The sequence below is a fragment of the Aphidius gifuensis genome, linkage group LG1, assembly GCF_014905175.1.
Source record: "Aphidius gifuensis isolate YNYX2018 linkage group LG1, ASM1490517v1, whole genome shotgun sequence".
In the NCBI taxonomy this organism is placed as follows: Eukaryota; Metazoa; Arthropoda; class Insecta; order Hymenoptera; family Braconidae; genus Aphidius; species Aphidius gifuensis.
In genome coordinates, this window is record NC_057788.1 from 4,674,949 (window position 1) to 4,690,628 (window position 15,680).

General features: G+C 22.9%; 2 protein-coding genes across 3 annotated transcripts; one reads left to right on the forward strand and one right to left on the reverse strand.

The window, feature by feature from the left end:
• The first annotated feature begins 4,960 nt into the window (after positions 1–4,960).
• LOC122861105 (putative leucine-rich repeat-containing protein DDB_G0290503) lies at positions 4,961–13,804 on the forward strand. 2 transcript variants are annotated; one of them, XM_044165284.1, is made up of 14 exons: positions 4,961–4,990; positions 9,831–9,977; positions 10,039–10,323; positions 10,388–10,585; positions 10,651–10,755; positions 10,831–10,899; positions 10,971–11,111; positions 11,182–11,385; positions 11,482–11,698; positions 11,760–11,940; positions 12,012–12,735; positions 12,811–13,121; positions 13,209–13,248; positions 13,314–13,804. In XM_044165284.1, exons 1-14 carry the CDS (start codon positions 4,979–4,981, stop codon positions 13,377–13,379), a joined length of 2,700 nt encoding a protein of 899 aa, XP_044021219.1. In that variant the 5' UTR covers positions 4,961–4,978; the 3' UTR covers positions 13,380–13,804. The 2 variants fall into 2 exon arrangements, with proteins under 2 accessions (XP_044021219.1, XP_044021218.1); XM_044165283.1 differs by lacking the exon at positions 4,961–4,990 and adding an exon at positions 9,432–9,771.
• Positions 13,805–13,866: 62 nt separating this feature from the next.
• On the reverse strand, positions 13,867–15,350 carry LOC122847864 (bestrophin-3-like). Its single transcript, XM_044145721.1, has 5 exons — positions 14,870–15,350; positions 14,642–14,799; positions 14,520–14,570; positions 14,028–14,458; positions 13,867–13,951 (listed from the first exon to the last, which is right to left on the reverse strand). The coding sequence occupies exons 1-5, from the start codon at positions 15,348–15,350 to the stop codon at positions 13,867–13,869; spliced, it is 1,206 nt and encodes a 401-aa protein (XP_044001656.1).
• Positions 15,351–15,680: the final 330 nt, after the last annotated feature.

A 15,680-nucleotide genomic window follows, 5' to 3' on the forward strand; every position in this document is an offset into this window, starting at 1 on the left:
AATTTTACCTAAACAGATAAAAAAATTATTTGGAAATTTTCTTTTCTTATCAATTTAAAAAAATAAAATGACAAATTAATAATAATAATAATAAAATTACATCAGTGTTTAATAGTTAATGAATAAATAATTATTTTGAGTATTAATAATAAAAAAAAACTATATATAAATTGCATCAGTTTGCACAATATGATGAAAATAATTTTCCTTGAATGCAAGTCAATTATGATATAATGTTTCACATATTTATACCAACACAAGTATAGGTCTGGTATAAATTTATCTGTCTAAACCACGTGGTATGGGTTTTAATTAATGATACCCAAAAAACCAGCCAATTTCACAGATGTCCTGAAATACCATTCTCTCTTAATTCATTCATCAGATAAATGGAATTTGAAATAAAAAAAAAAAAAATAAAAAGCCTATAAAGTCAAACAAACAGCCAAATAAAAAATAAAAAAATTCATAATTTAATATAAAAATGACATTGATAGTTAATTTTTTTTATATGGGAAAAATGGCAAAATGTGCTGATGAAAGATTAAGACAAGTATGAGAGTATATAAAATTTGCTGACGTTTATTAGTGCCAGACAAAACCAGACAAAAGTGTGCCGTGTCAAAATGTAGGTATATGCATATACAGTAAGTTTTGTACGAAACTGTATGCAATTTTATTTGTGAGATGAGGTCCACTGCGGCAACGAGACACGATTCCAAACGATCAATAGACTAGCATAGAAACCGTCTGCAGTGGGTAAAAAAAAAACTAACAAAGCAATGTTTCAAAAGCATACTCCAAAAAAAAAAATACTATATTGAAAAAAGAAAATAGATAAATAATCAATTGTGCTTGAGCTATTGAAAAATGAATTTTAATTTCTCCTTTTTTTATTGTTAATTTATTATTTATTTAAAATTTATTTATATATGCTTAAATATGTAGGCTATTATTGTGTAAACTTCTACATAGACCTGTGTAAACCTGAATAGGTCTTTATGCATTTTTAATGATCTATGCAAGTCTGCATGTATATATTTATTAAAAATGTCAAACAAATTTTAAAAGAAATATAATTAAAAAATTAATTGTTTTATATTTAATATGACAAGTTGCTTTTTTTTTTTTTTTTAAATAAGATTATTATTTATATGCATGTAAATAATAAAATGTTTAAAATTAATAATTGATTTTAGAAATTTTTAATAATAATTAAAAACTAAAATTTACATAAATTTATGAATAATTTTTATTTTTAAATTAATTTGAATTAAAAATAATTTATATTCTTTTTTATTATTTAATTGTATAATTTTTTTATAAATTTTAAAATACAGTAAGAGTTTAAAAATATATTAAAATTACTCCAAAAAAAAATTACAATGATTATTTAAATTTTATAAATTAATTAATAAATAATATTAAACCACAATTAATTTTATCTCAATAAAAATATGCAGTAACTGTTTAACATCTTGAAATTCCGGAAGTTGCATATACAAAAAAAAAATAAAAAATAAAAAACAACGGATATGAAAAAATAAAATAAAACATAAATAAATAAAAAAAAAAAGTAAACTATTAAATAAATTTCATATTTAAAAAATATATAAGGAGGGAGTTAAAAAGGGGGTAATTATAAAAATGACAAAATTAAAAAAAAAAATTAAAGTAATGATAAAAGAATTAATGATGGACATGATAAACTTGATTGTGCAATAAAATTATTATGTAAGAATATTTATTTTAAAGAGTGTTTGAGAATAAGGCATTAATTTTGGTATATATTGTATAGCTGGGAGGAGGACTGAGGAGTAACACAAGAGGAGAAAAACCAATGGTGGAGAATGATGATGATGATGAGGAGGGCAATGTATGTATATATATGCAGATGACAATGATGCAAGTATTACCAGTGATATTGTAATACAACTACAAACTGCACAACAATAATAATACCAAGAAAAAGAAATTTAAAAAAGAAAAAAAGTATATGCACCACAGATCACACATATGAATGCAATTATTTTTTTTATTTATTTTTTTTTGACCCTGCTGATGATGATAATAATAACGATTATTATTATTATGGGGAAAAGTAAAATAAAGACAATATATATGATAAAAAAATAAATAGAAAAAAAGAGTTGTTCGTCTTCGTGTGGCCATCGTCACCACCAGCCAGGGTTTCTTTTTCCACATGCCAAGACTTGTTCACTTTATGTCACACACAATGGATCTATAAACAGTCTCTTCACTCAATTCACATATTTTTATATGTGTTCATATGTGTGGTATATCATGTCTCGGCATGTGATGCATTTTCATGCAAATGTTTTTTTTTTTTTTTATTTTTTCAATTATTCTTTTCTCTTCCTGCTTTTATTTTTTTTAATCAAAAAAATTTTCATTATTATTTGTTTCTTTAATTTTTAATATATATTTATATTCAATATGTCGTGCAGATAATTTTATTTTCTTTTTTATTATTTATAATTTTTTTTTTTTTTTCATAATGAAATTCTAGCATGCATGATTTTATTTTATATACGTTACATTGTCTCTGTTGTTGGTCATTTTTTTTTGGTTTTGCAAGGTATATATTATTTCTCCAATCAATTTCCACACGTATTGGATATACACGTATCATAGTGAAGCCTTTTTTTTAAAAAAAAAAACAAAAGAAGCTACCTGTATTACGCAGAAATCAATAATTTTTCACCGCATGTAAATTTAATACTGACAAGAAAAAATATATAATAATTACAATGTAACAATTTAAATTAACATCAAGTTAAAATTATAAAATATAATTTATTATATATTTAATATGATTTTTTTTTGTCTTTGGATTAATGTAGGTCAAGATATTTTATATATTTTTTAAAATAAATAATTAAACATAAATAACTTTCTTTGTTAAAACAAAATAAAAATATTGTGATTAAATGATGATGATGATAATAATAGTGTTGAAAATGTCGTGAATTGAATAAATGTGGGACGAACGTCTTAACATTGATGTCCTTGTAATGCACAAGCCGTAACGTAAATTACACGCAAACATAATGCACCGAGGGTCAGTTGAATTTATTATATACAAAATAAAAAAACCCGTATATATAAAAATCAAAAAGTAATGAAATAAAAAAATCAAACAGATAAGCAGCGATAAGTGCGTATAATAATTGTACACTTTAAGTGTTGTTGGATATGTATATTATAAAAATATTATTGAGCTGGCATATGCTGAAAAAAATAAGATATTTTTTATGAATGAAATAGTCAACGGAAATTGCTTGTTTTTAAAATTTTGCTACGATATTGTATATGCTACATGGCGAATACAAAATACGTAATTTTAAAAAAATTTGTACAGTATAATTTTTACGATATTTGTATATACGATGGGCGCATTCATATGTGGAATTTTAACGAGACTGTAATATATCAAATAGTTTGGTCCTTGATAATAAGCTGAATCAAGAAATCGAGGTTACAGAGGTCGTAATAACGACATCCGGGACGTAACATCCGACTCTAGGGATTTCATGCGGACAAACAATAACGGTATTAAATGTATGAATGAAAATTATTTCATAATAATAAATGATAAAATTTATATATTAGAAAAATACAAAAAATATATTTAAGAAACAATTATGAAGAAATATATATATGAAATTTAACAATTCAAATGACAAATTAAAATTTTTTTTTTTTTTTTTATTTCTATGATGGACATAATTTTATATTTTTAATCTATTTATTTTTTTTTTCTAATCTGCAACTACTGATTTCAATTATAATCTCAATTTTATTTTTTATCTATTTTTATGTATAGAGAAATTATTTCAACTAGATAATGACAAAAAAAAATAATTATTTCGTTAAAATTTTTATCTAGAATTTAACGCTGCGATTTTTTGAATTTCCGGTGGAAAAAAAAAAAAAAAACATTTCTTTTTTCTAAAATTATAACGGATGATACTATTTTAGTATATATGTGCTTCGTTGGGATCTTATCATAGGTCAGTTTCCATGACCTATACGACTTTGATAAAAAAAAAAAAAATAAGGTTGATCTTTCTGTCCTTTTTCAGATTTTAATCTCGTGGCATGATAAATATATTTTTTTTTTTTCGCTAATTTATGTCATCAAATTTAGGGTGACATTATCAGGTAAATGGTAGTTGAGATAATTTTTTTTTTTTTGTAATTGCTTCATTGGAGTCAAAAGATCGAATATTTTAATTTAAGAAAAAAAAAAAAATTGCTACAATGTCGATATCGTTTTTTAATTTTAAATTTAAATACCAAACGAGAAAAAAAAAAAAAATACATAATTTTGAATTCAACAAACTTTACATTATCAAGTATTTTTATTTATTTATTTTTTTTTATTTATGATAAGCCAAAGTTTAAAAAAAAAAAAAATTAAATAGTAATCAAACACGTATATAAATTACCTTAATTTTTTCTTTGTCAAGTCATTATCAAGTGTCTTTAAAAATAAGCAAAACCAACAAGATTTGCCTAGCGCCACTTGAAAACATTCAAACATATTTACACACATTCAATTTTTTTTTTTTTTAATATACATCAAAGTAACTACAAATTAGCAAAAATATAATAACGATATTATTATTATATTTTAAAATATTTAAAAATATATTTTCAACATATATAAGAGGGTCATTAACCGAGTGTCGTCAACTCGTACACACAATCGTTATCGTTCTTCGACAACTGTGACGACGACGACGATAATTACAACGAAAAACCAACATAATTTTGCAGTTAAATAATCCACAAGTGTAATTAGATTACCGAAATAAAATTAAAAAAAAAACACGTGCAGACATATATCTTGATAAATAAATAAAAAAAAAAAAAAAGTGATCAATCATTGTTGTATTTTGATAATAAAAATAAAATTAATAAAAAAAAAAAAATGTCAAAATACTTAAAACATATGTTATCTGAAGTAAGTACATATCAGTTTAGTGTTGGAGTATACTTGACAATAGAAATTATATAAAAATAAATTGTATAAAATTTTATAACAAAAAAAAAAATAAAAAAATGTATTATCTTATCAGTACATGGGGCCGTTGTTATGATTATATATTCATTTTAATTTAGTACAAGATGAGAAACCAAGTGTCAGTGTATCTTCTCGATAAGATGTTCAAAAGTTGTCTTACACATATGAGAAAATGAGGGGGCATTAATAATAATAATTTTTATACTTTTGTATCCCGGGATATTTGAACAAACTACCGACCATGTCACATCACATTCCATCCATTCAAAATTTAAACATTATTTATATGACGCAATACAAGGAAATATTTATACAATAATAAAATTTCACACAATTAAATTTATCTTTAATTATATCATTTTTTGTAACGAGGAAAAAGATATATATACAAATGATTTTATTTTTGATGGAAATTTTATTGTGTTAATTTTATAAATAGCCTTTTTTTTCATTTTGGAAATTATATTTATAATAATTTTGTGTTAATTTTTAAAATATATATTTATGTTAATATATATTGTAGGTTCGATCTAGCAATGATAAGATTTATTTTTATTTTTTTATAGAAAAAGGTCTTGAAAATTATAATTTTGCGCCAAGACCCTTGTATTTTTTTTCTTTCATTTTTATTTTCTTTTAGAAAAAAAAAAAAAAAGGTTCTCACCTTCAATATATTAGCTATATAGCTAAACCGATCCCAAATGGTCAAAAACAAATTTCTATATCTAGGAAAAATGGCCTTTTTTTTATTTAGCCTTCACGGTTTTGTGTTATCGTTTGGCGGAGACCTATGTTTACGATTTTTTCTTTTTTCGGCACTCGCTTTAACATTAAATATCTTTACCTGTATCCATCATATCAAAAAAAAATTATACATATTATTTTAAAACATAAAAAAATCTACAATTTATATAGATATAATTTTTTCATTTAAACTACTCTAAATTGTTATAAATAATTATCAAAAGTAAATGAGAAAAAAAATTTCCATTGAATTTCTATTTATATTTATAGTTTAAATAGTTGAAAAAAAAATTAAATAAATAAATAGATTGTAATGCAATAAGTAATAAAAAACTTTGTAGTAAAAAAAAAAAATTTCGAAAAAAAGATTAAAAAAGAGGGGGATGATTTTTAGACTGTCTCTAAGTTTAGCATTGAAGCATTTGTTTAAAGACAGTTGTGTCTTGTCGTTGCGTTGTAGTGCACTGGCTTATACCCTATCACCTTTCATTATTTTTTGCATCGTTGGTAACCACGACCTGCATTACAGAGCATAGACACACACACATAGTTGTCTTTGTTACTTAAATAAATATACATATTAACGTTTTAAAATTTTCTTCGTATCGTACTTGTAAAGCTACAGTTGGTGGTACTAAAATAGCTAAAAACTGGCATGTCTTTGCCAATACAACTTTGAATATGTAAGTGAGTCATGTGCATTTGCACTTGTGACTCTCGATTAAGTATACCGTAAATTTTCCTATATATATTTTTTTTTCTACAATCTTCATTGACATAAAAAAATTCTACAATAAATTATAATAAATTAAAATTTTTTTTTTATTATTTCATTCATTAAATATTCTAAATTTAAGTTTATAAAATTTAATTTATATTTTTGTATTAAATTATAAAATAAAGAAAAATAATTTATTTTTAATTTATTATAATTATTTAATTTTTTTAAACTTTAGTTTAATTATCTAAAAATAAAAAGATTTTCATTTTTTTCATTTTTTAGATAATTTATAAATTTAGTTTATATGACTGATAAAGATTGTCATTTTTATAATAAATTTATCAAGTCAATCTGTTGATAAATAGGTCAAGTACACTTGAGTTCATATAGAGAACTAAAAATTATATATATAATTATTTACTGTGTCATTGAAATTTTATCAAACACTAAATTGAATTAACTAAAATTTAAACGCCACGTGTTAATGATAAAATTTTATTTCCGTCAAAAATATTAGCGTATGCGGGGAAATGTCAAATATTATATCTCCAGGATGATGGAAGCTGATGATTTATTAGCAGGAAACAGGGAAAAAAAAAATCACAAAGATAATAAAAAAATAATAAAATAATATATAAAAATCTTTGATAAAAAAAAAAAAGAATAAACAAATTTAATTTTCAACTATATGAAAAAAGTAAATATTTATTTGAGATAAATATATATCTGTACTACTAAATTTACAAAAAAATTGATCTAAAAATTTCGAAAAAAAGCTAAAAAAAAAAAAAGAAATCATTTAAATTGTTTAACTAAAAAAAAATATATATACATTTATATGAATTTAAATAATTAGTACACTAATACTAAATAGTTTGCATAAAATGCAAGTTGATTTTTGTTAAAGCGAGTAATTCGAATGAGTTTGTTGAGTCATTAGATATATAATGTCAAGTGGTTACTCGTCGATATCCTGTAGCAAAAAAAAAAAAAAAGCTAACAAATAAAACCAGGACGAAATATTGAATTAGTTTTAAAGTCTATAGAAGATTTAAATATACCAAAAATATCACAAGCCATAAATAAATTTAAATAGCATCTTGTAAAAAAAATAAATAAATAGATTAAAAAAAAAAAACCTACACACACAAATTCGAAATGCGGAAATGTATTTTAACACAATTTAAAAATAACCCATCTATATAAATCTAAAGAATGTTTAATTTTAATACATTTTAATTTTTTAAATTTTCACATATATAAACAATCATAGTAGAGTATTTTTTTTTTTTTTTTAAATTTTATTTATTCATTTCAGTTGAATTTCAAGGTGGCACAAAAAAATATTTTCTCAATGTGGTTATCATCATGAAGAACACCTCGAGAACAAAGTTTACACAGTGACAAACAAACCCTTGATATGAAATTATATTAATGTGAGAGTTTGTGTATTTTATATGTATTTTTTTTTTTTAAATTCATATACCTTAACTCTCATCTTTACCCAACATGTATATGTTGACTTATTTATAAAAATGATACCAATGTCAGCTGAGACCAAACAAAATCCTTTTGATAGCAAGTCTTTTTTAGTTTATATATTCAAAAAAAAAAAAGAAATAAACTGTTGTATTTAAGTCAATAAAAATGTATTATTAATAAAAGAAATAAATAAATCATATCGAGAAGATATTGATAAAAATTTTTTCCATAGGAAGAAAGAAAGTTTTCAGGGAGTGATAACACACCTGATGATGACACTCTATATTATTTTCAAGTATGACTTTTTAAATAACCAATAAAAATATTCATTTTAATTTTTTAAATAAAGATAAATATATGAATGAAAATTAAGTAATATATATATAGCTTTCCAATTTACTATTGAATTTAAAAATAAAAAAATTTTGTCGAAAAAAAAAAATGAGGATAAAAATAAAATTTAAAATTTTTATATTGGAATTTTTGTGGGAATTCAAAAACCTTGAAAAATATTATCAATATTTGGAAATGATTATTGTTATTATTTATTATTTTGTGTATGAATAATGGATGAGTTTTAGTGTGTGTGTGTTGGGATTAGAAATGGCACCAGAAGTGTCATAGCTGAGAAGATGTAGCTAAACTTAGATGATGCCAAGGCGCCGACTATAGACTAGAAAATATTTGTAAGGTGAACACACATCTTAACAAACACTTGAAGCATTTAACAAACACACATATACACCAATATATATTTATAAAATGATAGAAAATACAAGTCAAAGTATAAAAAATAAAAAGAGTCTCTAGACCACGAGCTATTCAACATTTTCTTTTTCAAGATGTGACAAAACCACATTCACAAATAGATTCATTCTGATGTCTATTGAAATATATATTATGCTAATTCTATTTTCAAATAATTATAAAAAAATTTATCATGAAAATAAATTACATTTTTTTTGTTTATATAAAAGAATATATAAGTTTTTTTTTTTTTTTTATTTTTAAATTAAATTTTTTGTTGTAAAATTAATGATATTCTATTTATTTTATATATATAATTATTATTTTTTAATAAATGATGCAATTGTCAATGTAAAGATGAAATAAAAAAAAAAAAATTAATTAATTAAAATAAAAAAATAAAAAGCGGGACGCCAATCAAAGGTCAGGGCATTCCTGATCGGTCAGAATAAATTTAGACTCGGCCTCCTAGCCATTCGACCAAGAAACAATTCAATTTTATATCAACGACATTTATATCATCAAACAGCTAAACAATTTGAATTCCAGAATCAAATAAAATTTCTATTATTGCAATGTTGAAATTTTTTAAATGAAAAAACAGCTCGTATTTGTTAATTTTAATTTTTAAAAACAAAATAACAGCAATAATGTTACCATGGCAATGACAACATGTAATGACCTGTCATTATAAAACCATTCAAACAAATGTGTTTACATTTTTATTTATTTTTTGAATATTTTTCTTTATTTTTTTATAATAATTTATTTTTAATTAATTTTCTACTTAATAAATTAATGTTTTATTCAACTTACAAAAACAATGTCATATGCTGAATATGGCTCACAAATATTTTTACCAAAAAAATATAAAATTGACAAATTATTTATACGTAATGATGAATTATCACAGGTCAAATCAGGATGTCGATTGAAAATTAATCATTCATTTTGGGATATAAGAGCATGGAGTCAAAATCACGTTGATAATTTTCGTTATTTTCGTGAAGTAACTGGAGTTTCACCAGTTAGTATTATTCAATTAAAATATTTACTATTTCTTAAATTTTTTAAATACTTTTTTAGCCTGGAAAAATTTTGCCAATTGAATTTTTGTTGGATGTGTTGAAGGATTTTTCACCTCAAGAAGAAATTGAACAATTACGATATGAATTGAATAAATACAAGTCATTAAAATTTACACCAGAACAAGAAAAACAATTGATTGCATTGGTAATTTATTTAATTGTTTTGATAATACATTAAATGTTAATTTTTAATTTAAATTTCACAGGGTTTACGACGAGATAAGACTAATTTTTCTGTTTATTATCAAAATAAAAATGAGTCTGATGAAAAAGTACTGGATGTCGTTGATTTTTCAGTTAAAAGTCTACAAACTGAAGAGACTTTTGATTCAAAAATTGATGAGCTATCAGTTGACAGTGATATTTCAATCTCTAATAAATATTCAGATATTAAATTGGATAATTATAATCAAGAGTATGACACTAAAACTGATGATGATACACTGTCCAATGAAGGGCTCATTAGTCAAAATTCTTACTCAAGAACAACGGTATTTTTTAATTTTAAATGACTGAGACTTTGTTTTATATTTATTTATTCGTTATTTTATATAGATCAATGAAAATTATGAAAGTCCATACAGTTGCACAGCTGAACGAAGTGAATTTGAGGATGACAGTTTGTCTGAAAGCGACAGTAAATCGAAAATAACAGTAAGCCAAGGAGATATTTCTCGCAGTTTCGATAGCCGAACTAAAGATACAATCATTAAAAAAGAAGCCAAGTTAATTGCATTTGAAAATAAAATACAGGTAAAAATTAAAGTTTTTTTTTAAATAAATAAATTAAATATTTATTGAGTGAATTTTATTTAAAGGAAAAAAATATTGAACTTGAAGAATTGAAAGAATTTAATATTACACTACAGAATTTAGTAGGAGAACAAGTAATTAAGATGAATGATTTAAAAGAAAAACTAGAGGTATAAAAATTAACATTAAAAATATTATTAATCAATGAGAAAATATTTTAATTAATTTATTTTCTTTTTGGGAAGAGCACAAATGAAAAATTATATCAAATTAATTTACAACATGATAGTCAATTTCGAGAATGGAAAAAAGAGGTAACATTTATATTGAATATTTAAAATAAAAAAATTATTTATATAATTTTTTTTTATATGAAATATAATAGCTATCGAAGGGAACAAATTTAATTGATCAATTAAAAAAAAGACACGATGCAAAATGTCATGATCTTGAAATTAAAATTGAAAAATTACGCAACAATTCAAATGAAGCTGATGAATTAAGATATGAACGAGATACTTTATTGGTAATAATAATAGCTTAAAAAATTTATTTCTTGTATTATATTTACTAATAAAATTGGGCAATTTAATTAGGAACAAATAAATGATACAAATAAATTAGTAGAAGATGCTGGTTTTAATTCTGGAATAAAAGGAATCGAAACATTGATTTATAGTTATTTAAAATCAACGGAAGCTGAAAGACATTTGTCACTTTTATGCACAGATCATGAGAATGAAATATCAAGATTATCTAAAATTATTGAAGATACTTATAAAGACAATGAAAATAAACTGGTAATAAAAAATTAATCATTTAATTTTTTTTATGACGTGCTTTAATTTATCAAAATATTTTAATGTTTTTTTTTTTATTATTTTAAATTATTTAAGACTAAAAAAACAAGACTAATTGATGAACTAAAAGCCGACTTGAAAGAAAATAATGATAAAATAAATAATTACAAAGAAAATATTATTTTATTGAAAAAACAATATCAAGAATTTTATGAAGATTGTCGTTATGAAGATGAATTATCCGACAATGCTTTTGCGACTTATATAAAAAAATCAATTGGAGAAATTAATAAATTTTTAAATGCTCTTGAAGGTAGTGTATTTTTTTTTAAATATATATTGTTTTTGTTAATAATAATTTGTTGAATTTAAAGGTGCCGAAGATGCAAAACAACAGGTGTTTAATAAAATGGAAGAAGATAAAAATTATTACAATAAAAAATTGCAAATACAAGCTAATGAAATTTCTAAATTACGTAAATTAAATGATGAGCTAAATAAAAATGCTATTATCTTTGATAATGTTAAAGAAACAAATAGTAAAATAACAATAAAGTAAGTTTAATTTTTTATTAAATTATAATTGATATATGTTTTATTAATTTGTTGTAATTTTTTTTTTAAAGATTGACCCAATTGCACAATGATTATCAAGAATCAACAAAAGACAATCAAATTTTAATAAACAATTTAAATGAAAAAGAGAAAAAAATATCAGAATTAATATCAGAAAAAGATAAATTATTATTCCGAGTTGATGATTCTGAAGCAATTGTTGTAGAAAAAGATTTAAAAATAAAAATATTACAAAAAGAAAATTTAGATATTAAATTACAACTCGACAAAAATAATGAAAAATTAATAAATATTAGAAAAGAAATGAATTTTCTAAATACTAAAAATGAAAATATAAATAAAATAAAAAAATTAGATGAAGAAATTAATAATTATAAAAAAGATAAACAAAAATTAGAAAATAAAATTATTGATTTACATGAAGAATTAAAAAATTACAAATATTCAAATGATAATTTAGATAAAAAATATTCAAATTTATTAATTGAAAATAAAAATTTATCAAATATAATATCTCGTATTGATGAAAATAAATTACAAAATATTTTAAACACTGATAATTTGCCACAATCAGATGTAATTCATAAACAAATTGAAACATTTATAAAACGTATTGATTCTTCGTCCAACAATGAATCTAAAAATAATTTAAATAAAAAAAATTCAAGAAAAAAATTAAAAGAATATAAAAGTGAATTTAATATTAACAATGACAAAGAAAAAATGATAGAATCATTGAAGAAAGAAAATAATGAATTGAGACAAAAAATAGATGTAAATATTTTTTTTTTTAAACTAATTAGTAACCTTTTCATAAATAATTAATAACAATTAAACATAAAATTTTAGCATGATAAAATTGAGCATGAGGATAAACTTGAAAAATTGGCTGAAACATATCAAATGAAAATTGAAGATTTAAGGGATGATCACAATGTAAGTGTACTACGATTAAAAGCACAATGTGTTCAGTCAGATCAAGATGACAATGACACTCCAAAACCACCACTTTCAATGAGTAATATTATTGGCAATTACGATTATCGTCACTCTTCATCTGTGAAAAAAAATCCAATAATCATGGACAATGAAATTTCATTTACAAATTCTCAAAATCCAGTTGATTTTTTTCCATATACTGATGATTCCAAAGCCGAAAGGTAATTTTTTTTTTTCAATAAAATATTCTCAATTTAATTTTTTAATTATTTGCCAACAGTAATTGATAATGATTTTAATTTTTATAGATACATTTGTGTTTCACGAGATAATCAAGAAGAAGCTCCTGTAAGATTTTTAATTTTAATTTTTAATAATAAATTAACTATTATAATATTGTAATTTTTTTTTAGGTTTTAACCAAGGGAAAAACTTTTATGGCTCATTGTAGCACTATTGAACGATCAAATAATATTTGATCATTTAACAAAGCAGGTTACGTGTTTCTCTAAAATTCAAAGATATATTTATTTTAAAAAAAAAATAATACCAACTACATCTGAGACTTGTTGTTTAAATTAATAATAACATGAGAGATCTTTAATTTTTTTTTTTTTCCATTTTTGATTATTGTGTGAAATAAATTAATATATCCATCGGATCAATTAGCAATGTGTTTATTAACTTACTGGACATAGATCGAGCGAGATCTCAATTGAAACACAAGATCTTTTTGCAGCTGCTGGTAAAAGAGATCTCAAGTAATTTTAATTTCAAACAGACAAAAAAAAAAACACCAATAAACTTTAGATGAATTTACTTTTATTATTGTATCTATTTTATTATTATAATAATTATTTTTTAGAGATAAATTATACATATAAATAAAACATGTAACAAACAATTGTTGAGGTGTATAAAATTTATTTTCAAGTGATGATTATAATTTTAAAAAACAAAAAGAAATTAAACATTGAAATACGTGATAGTGGGTCCATTGTCAGCATTACTAGCAGGAGCAGAAATATTTTCTTTTTTATCTCGTGGAAATCTAAAAGAAATAAATGTATAAAAAAAAATTAAATTTGTATTTTTTGTAAATTTAAATGAAAAGAAAATTAACTAACTTCATATGGGTAACACTGCCATGATGAGTTTTCTTTTTAAGATCAATAACAGAATCATCATAAGCCAGTGAAAAATTTTCAACATTCCAGTGTTTATCCTTGACTAAAGAAGGACATTTATTTTTCATGATCATATCAATACCAAGATACGATACTTTTGTATGACGATCAATAAGCCAATTTAATTCAAAATCTTCTTCATCATCACCAAATGGATTAATCAATTGTTCAGCAACTTTTAATAATCCCATGAAAAATAAAAATTGTAAAACAGTAAAAAGAGATATATATTTATCAAGTTCTGTTTGTAAATGTCCTTTTACAAGTGTTCTACTTGATGCATCAATATATTGTCTGCCAATTAGTGCAATTAAAAAATATCCATAGGTCATCAATGTGACAACTTGCGTGTACAACAATGGAATAGAAATCTAAAAATAAACAAATATTTTTATCAAAAAAAATAAATAATAAAGTGATTTAATAATTTACCCAATCAAAACTCCAGAGGAGATCACACTTTGATCTAAAATAATCAAACTCCTGAAAAATAAATTACAATTATATTTTAATTTAATATTTTTTATCAATATTAAATTTTTTATTAATCATACTTTTGCAATATAAACAACTGCATGAATATCATGAAAACGTTTTTGTTGACAACCCTCTTTGAGAAGTTGCATGAACCATGTGCTGGGTATCCAATAAGTTGTTATGTCAGAATTTGGCACTGACTCATAAACTTCAAGTTCTTCTGTTGTCATGAGACCTGCACATTAATTTAAAGACCTCTGTGTAATTTATGAATTATTTTTTCAAGCTGTTAAAAATTTACAAACCTGCATCAACAAGATGTTGAAGAGTAGGAAATCTTCGCTTAACAGAAGAGCTGATTGATCTCAATACCAATATCAATGATAAATTAACATATCGCATCAATGATCTCAGCATCATTCGATCATGCTCATCATTGCCAGATACATATAATGACAATAGATGTAATATTTTATCTGGCCATGGTATTGTTTGATATTGTGTCCACCATCTGGAGATTATGTAAGTCACATAAAAACCGAGAATGAAACTTAAAGGTATCATTTTTTCAAGCGCCTCACAGTATAATACAATTTTTTCAAATTTTGTCTGATAATAGTCATCAAAAAGATTACGATATACTGCTGATATAACACCATAAAGCACCAGAAATCCAAGTACTTCTTTGTAAATTAATTTGTAAAGTGATCCACGCCATTTAAATAAAAGTCTAGCAAATCCGCCGCTTGTTGAATGAGCAAGATGATATTGATATGACACAGTCATAGTCTATTTGTTTTTTTGTTTTTTTTTTTTTCTAAACAAGAAGAACAATTGTAATTTCAATTTTTACGTGGATCTTTTCACTCTGACTACAAGACAATAACTAAATATGCCACAGCTGTGCTTTTAATTTATTTTTTTATCTGGCAAAGAACAAAGTCCGGGGTTTTTTTGTCGATTAGTTATGTTAATAGGTAGATATTTAATTTACTAATCGATTTTTTAAAATAACAAAATCAGGGAGAGGTGTTGTTGATTGCTTGAGAAAAAAAAATAAAAGTTCAAGCAGCTAGGCAAACTGATAATGATGTATTTTTAAATCATTTTATCAGA

Excerpts from the sequence above, each read along its gene's own strand:
- LOC122861105 (XM_044165283.1), top strand. The coding sequence starts at position 9,568 with ATGTCATATGCTGAATATGGCTCACAAATATTTTTACCAAAAAAATAT. Across the intron at positions 11,699-11,759 it reads ATTTTTAAATGCTCTTGAAG|GTGCCGAAGATGCAAAACAA; the intron begins GTAGTGTATTTT and ends TTGAATTTAAAG. Across the intron at positions 13,249-13,313 it reads ATAATCAAGAAGAAGCTCCT|GTTTTAACCAAGGGAAAAAC; the intron begins GTAAGATTTTTA and ends ATTTTTTTTTAG.
- LOC122847864 (XM_044145721.1), bottom strand. The coding sequence starts at position 15,350 with ATGACTGTGTCATATCAATATCATCTTGCTCATTCAACAAGCGGCGGA. Across the intron at positions 14,800-14,869 it reads TCAACATCTTGTTGATGCAG|GTCTCATGACAACAGAAGAA; the intron begins GTTTGTAAATTT and ends ATTAATGTGCAG. Across the intron at positions 14,571-14,641 it reads CAGTTGTTTATATTGCAAAA|GAGTTTGATTATTTTAGATC; the intron begins GTATGATTAATA and ends TTTATTTTTCAG.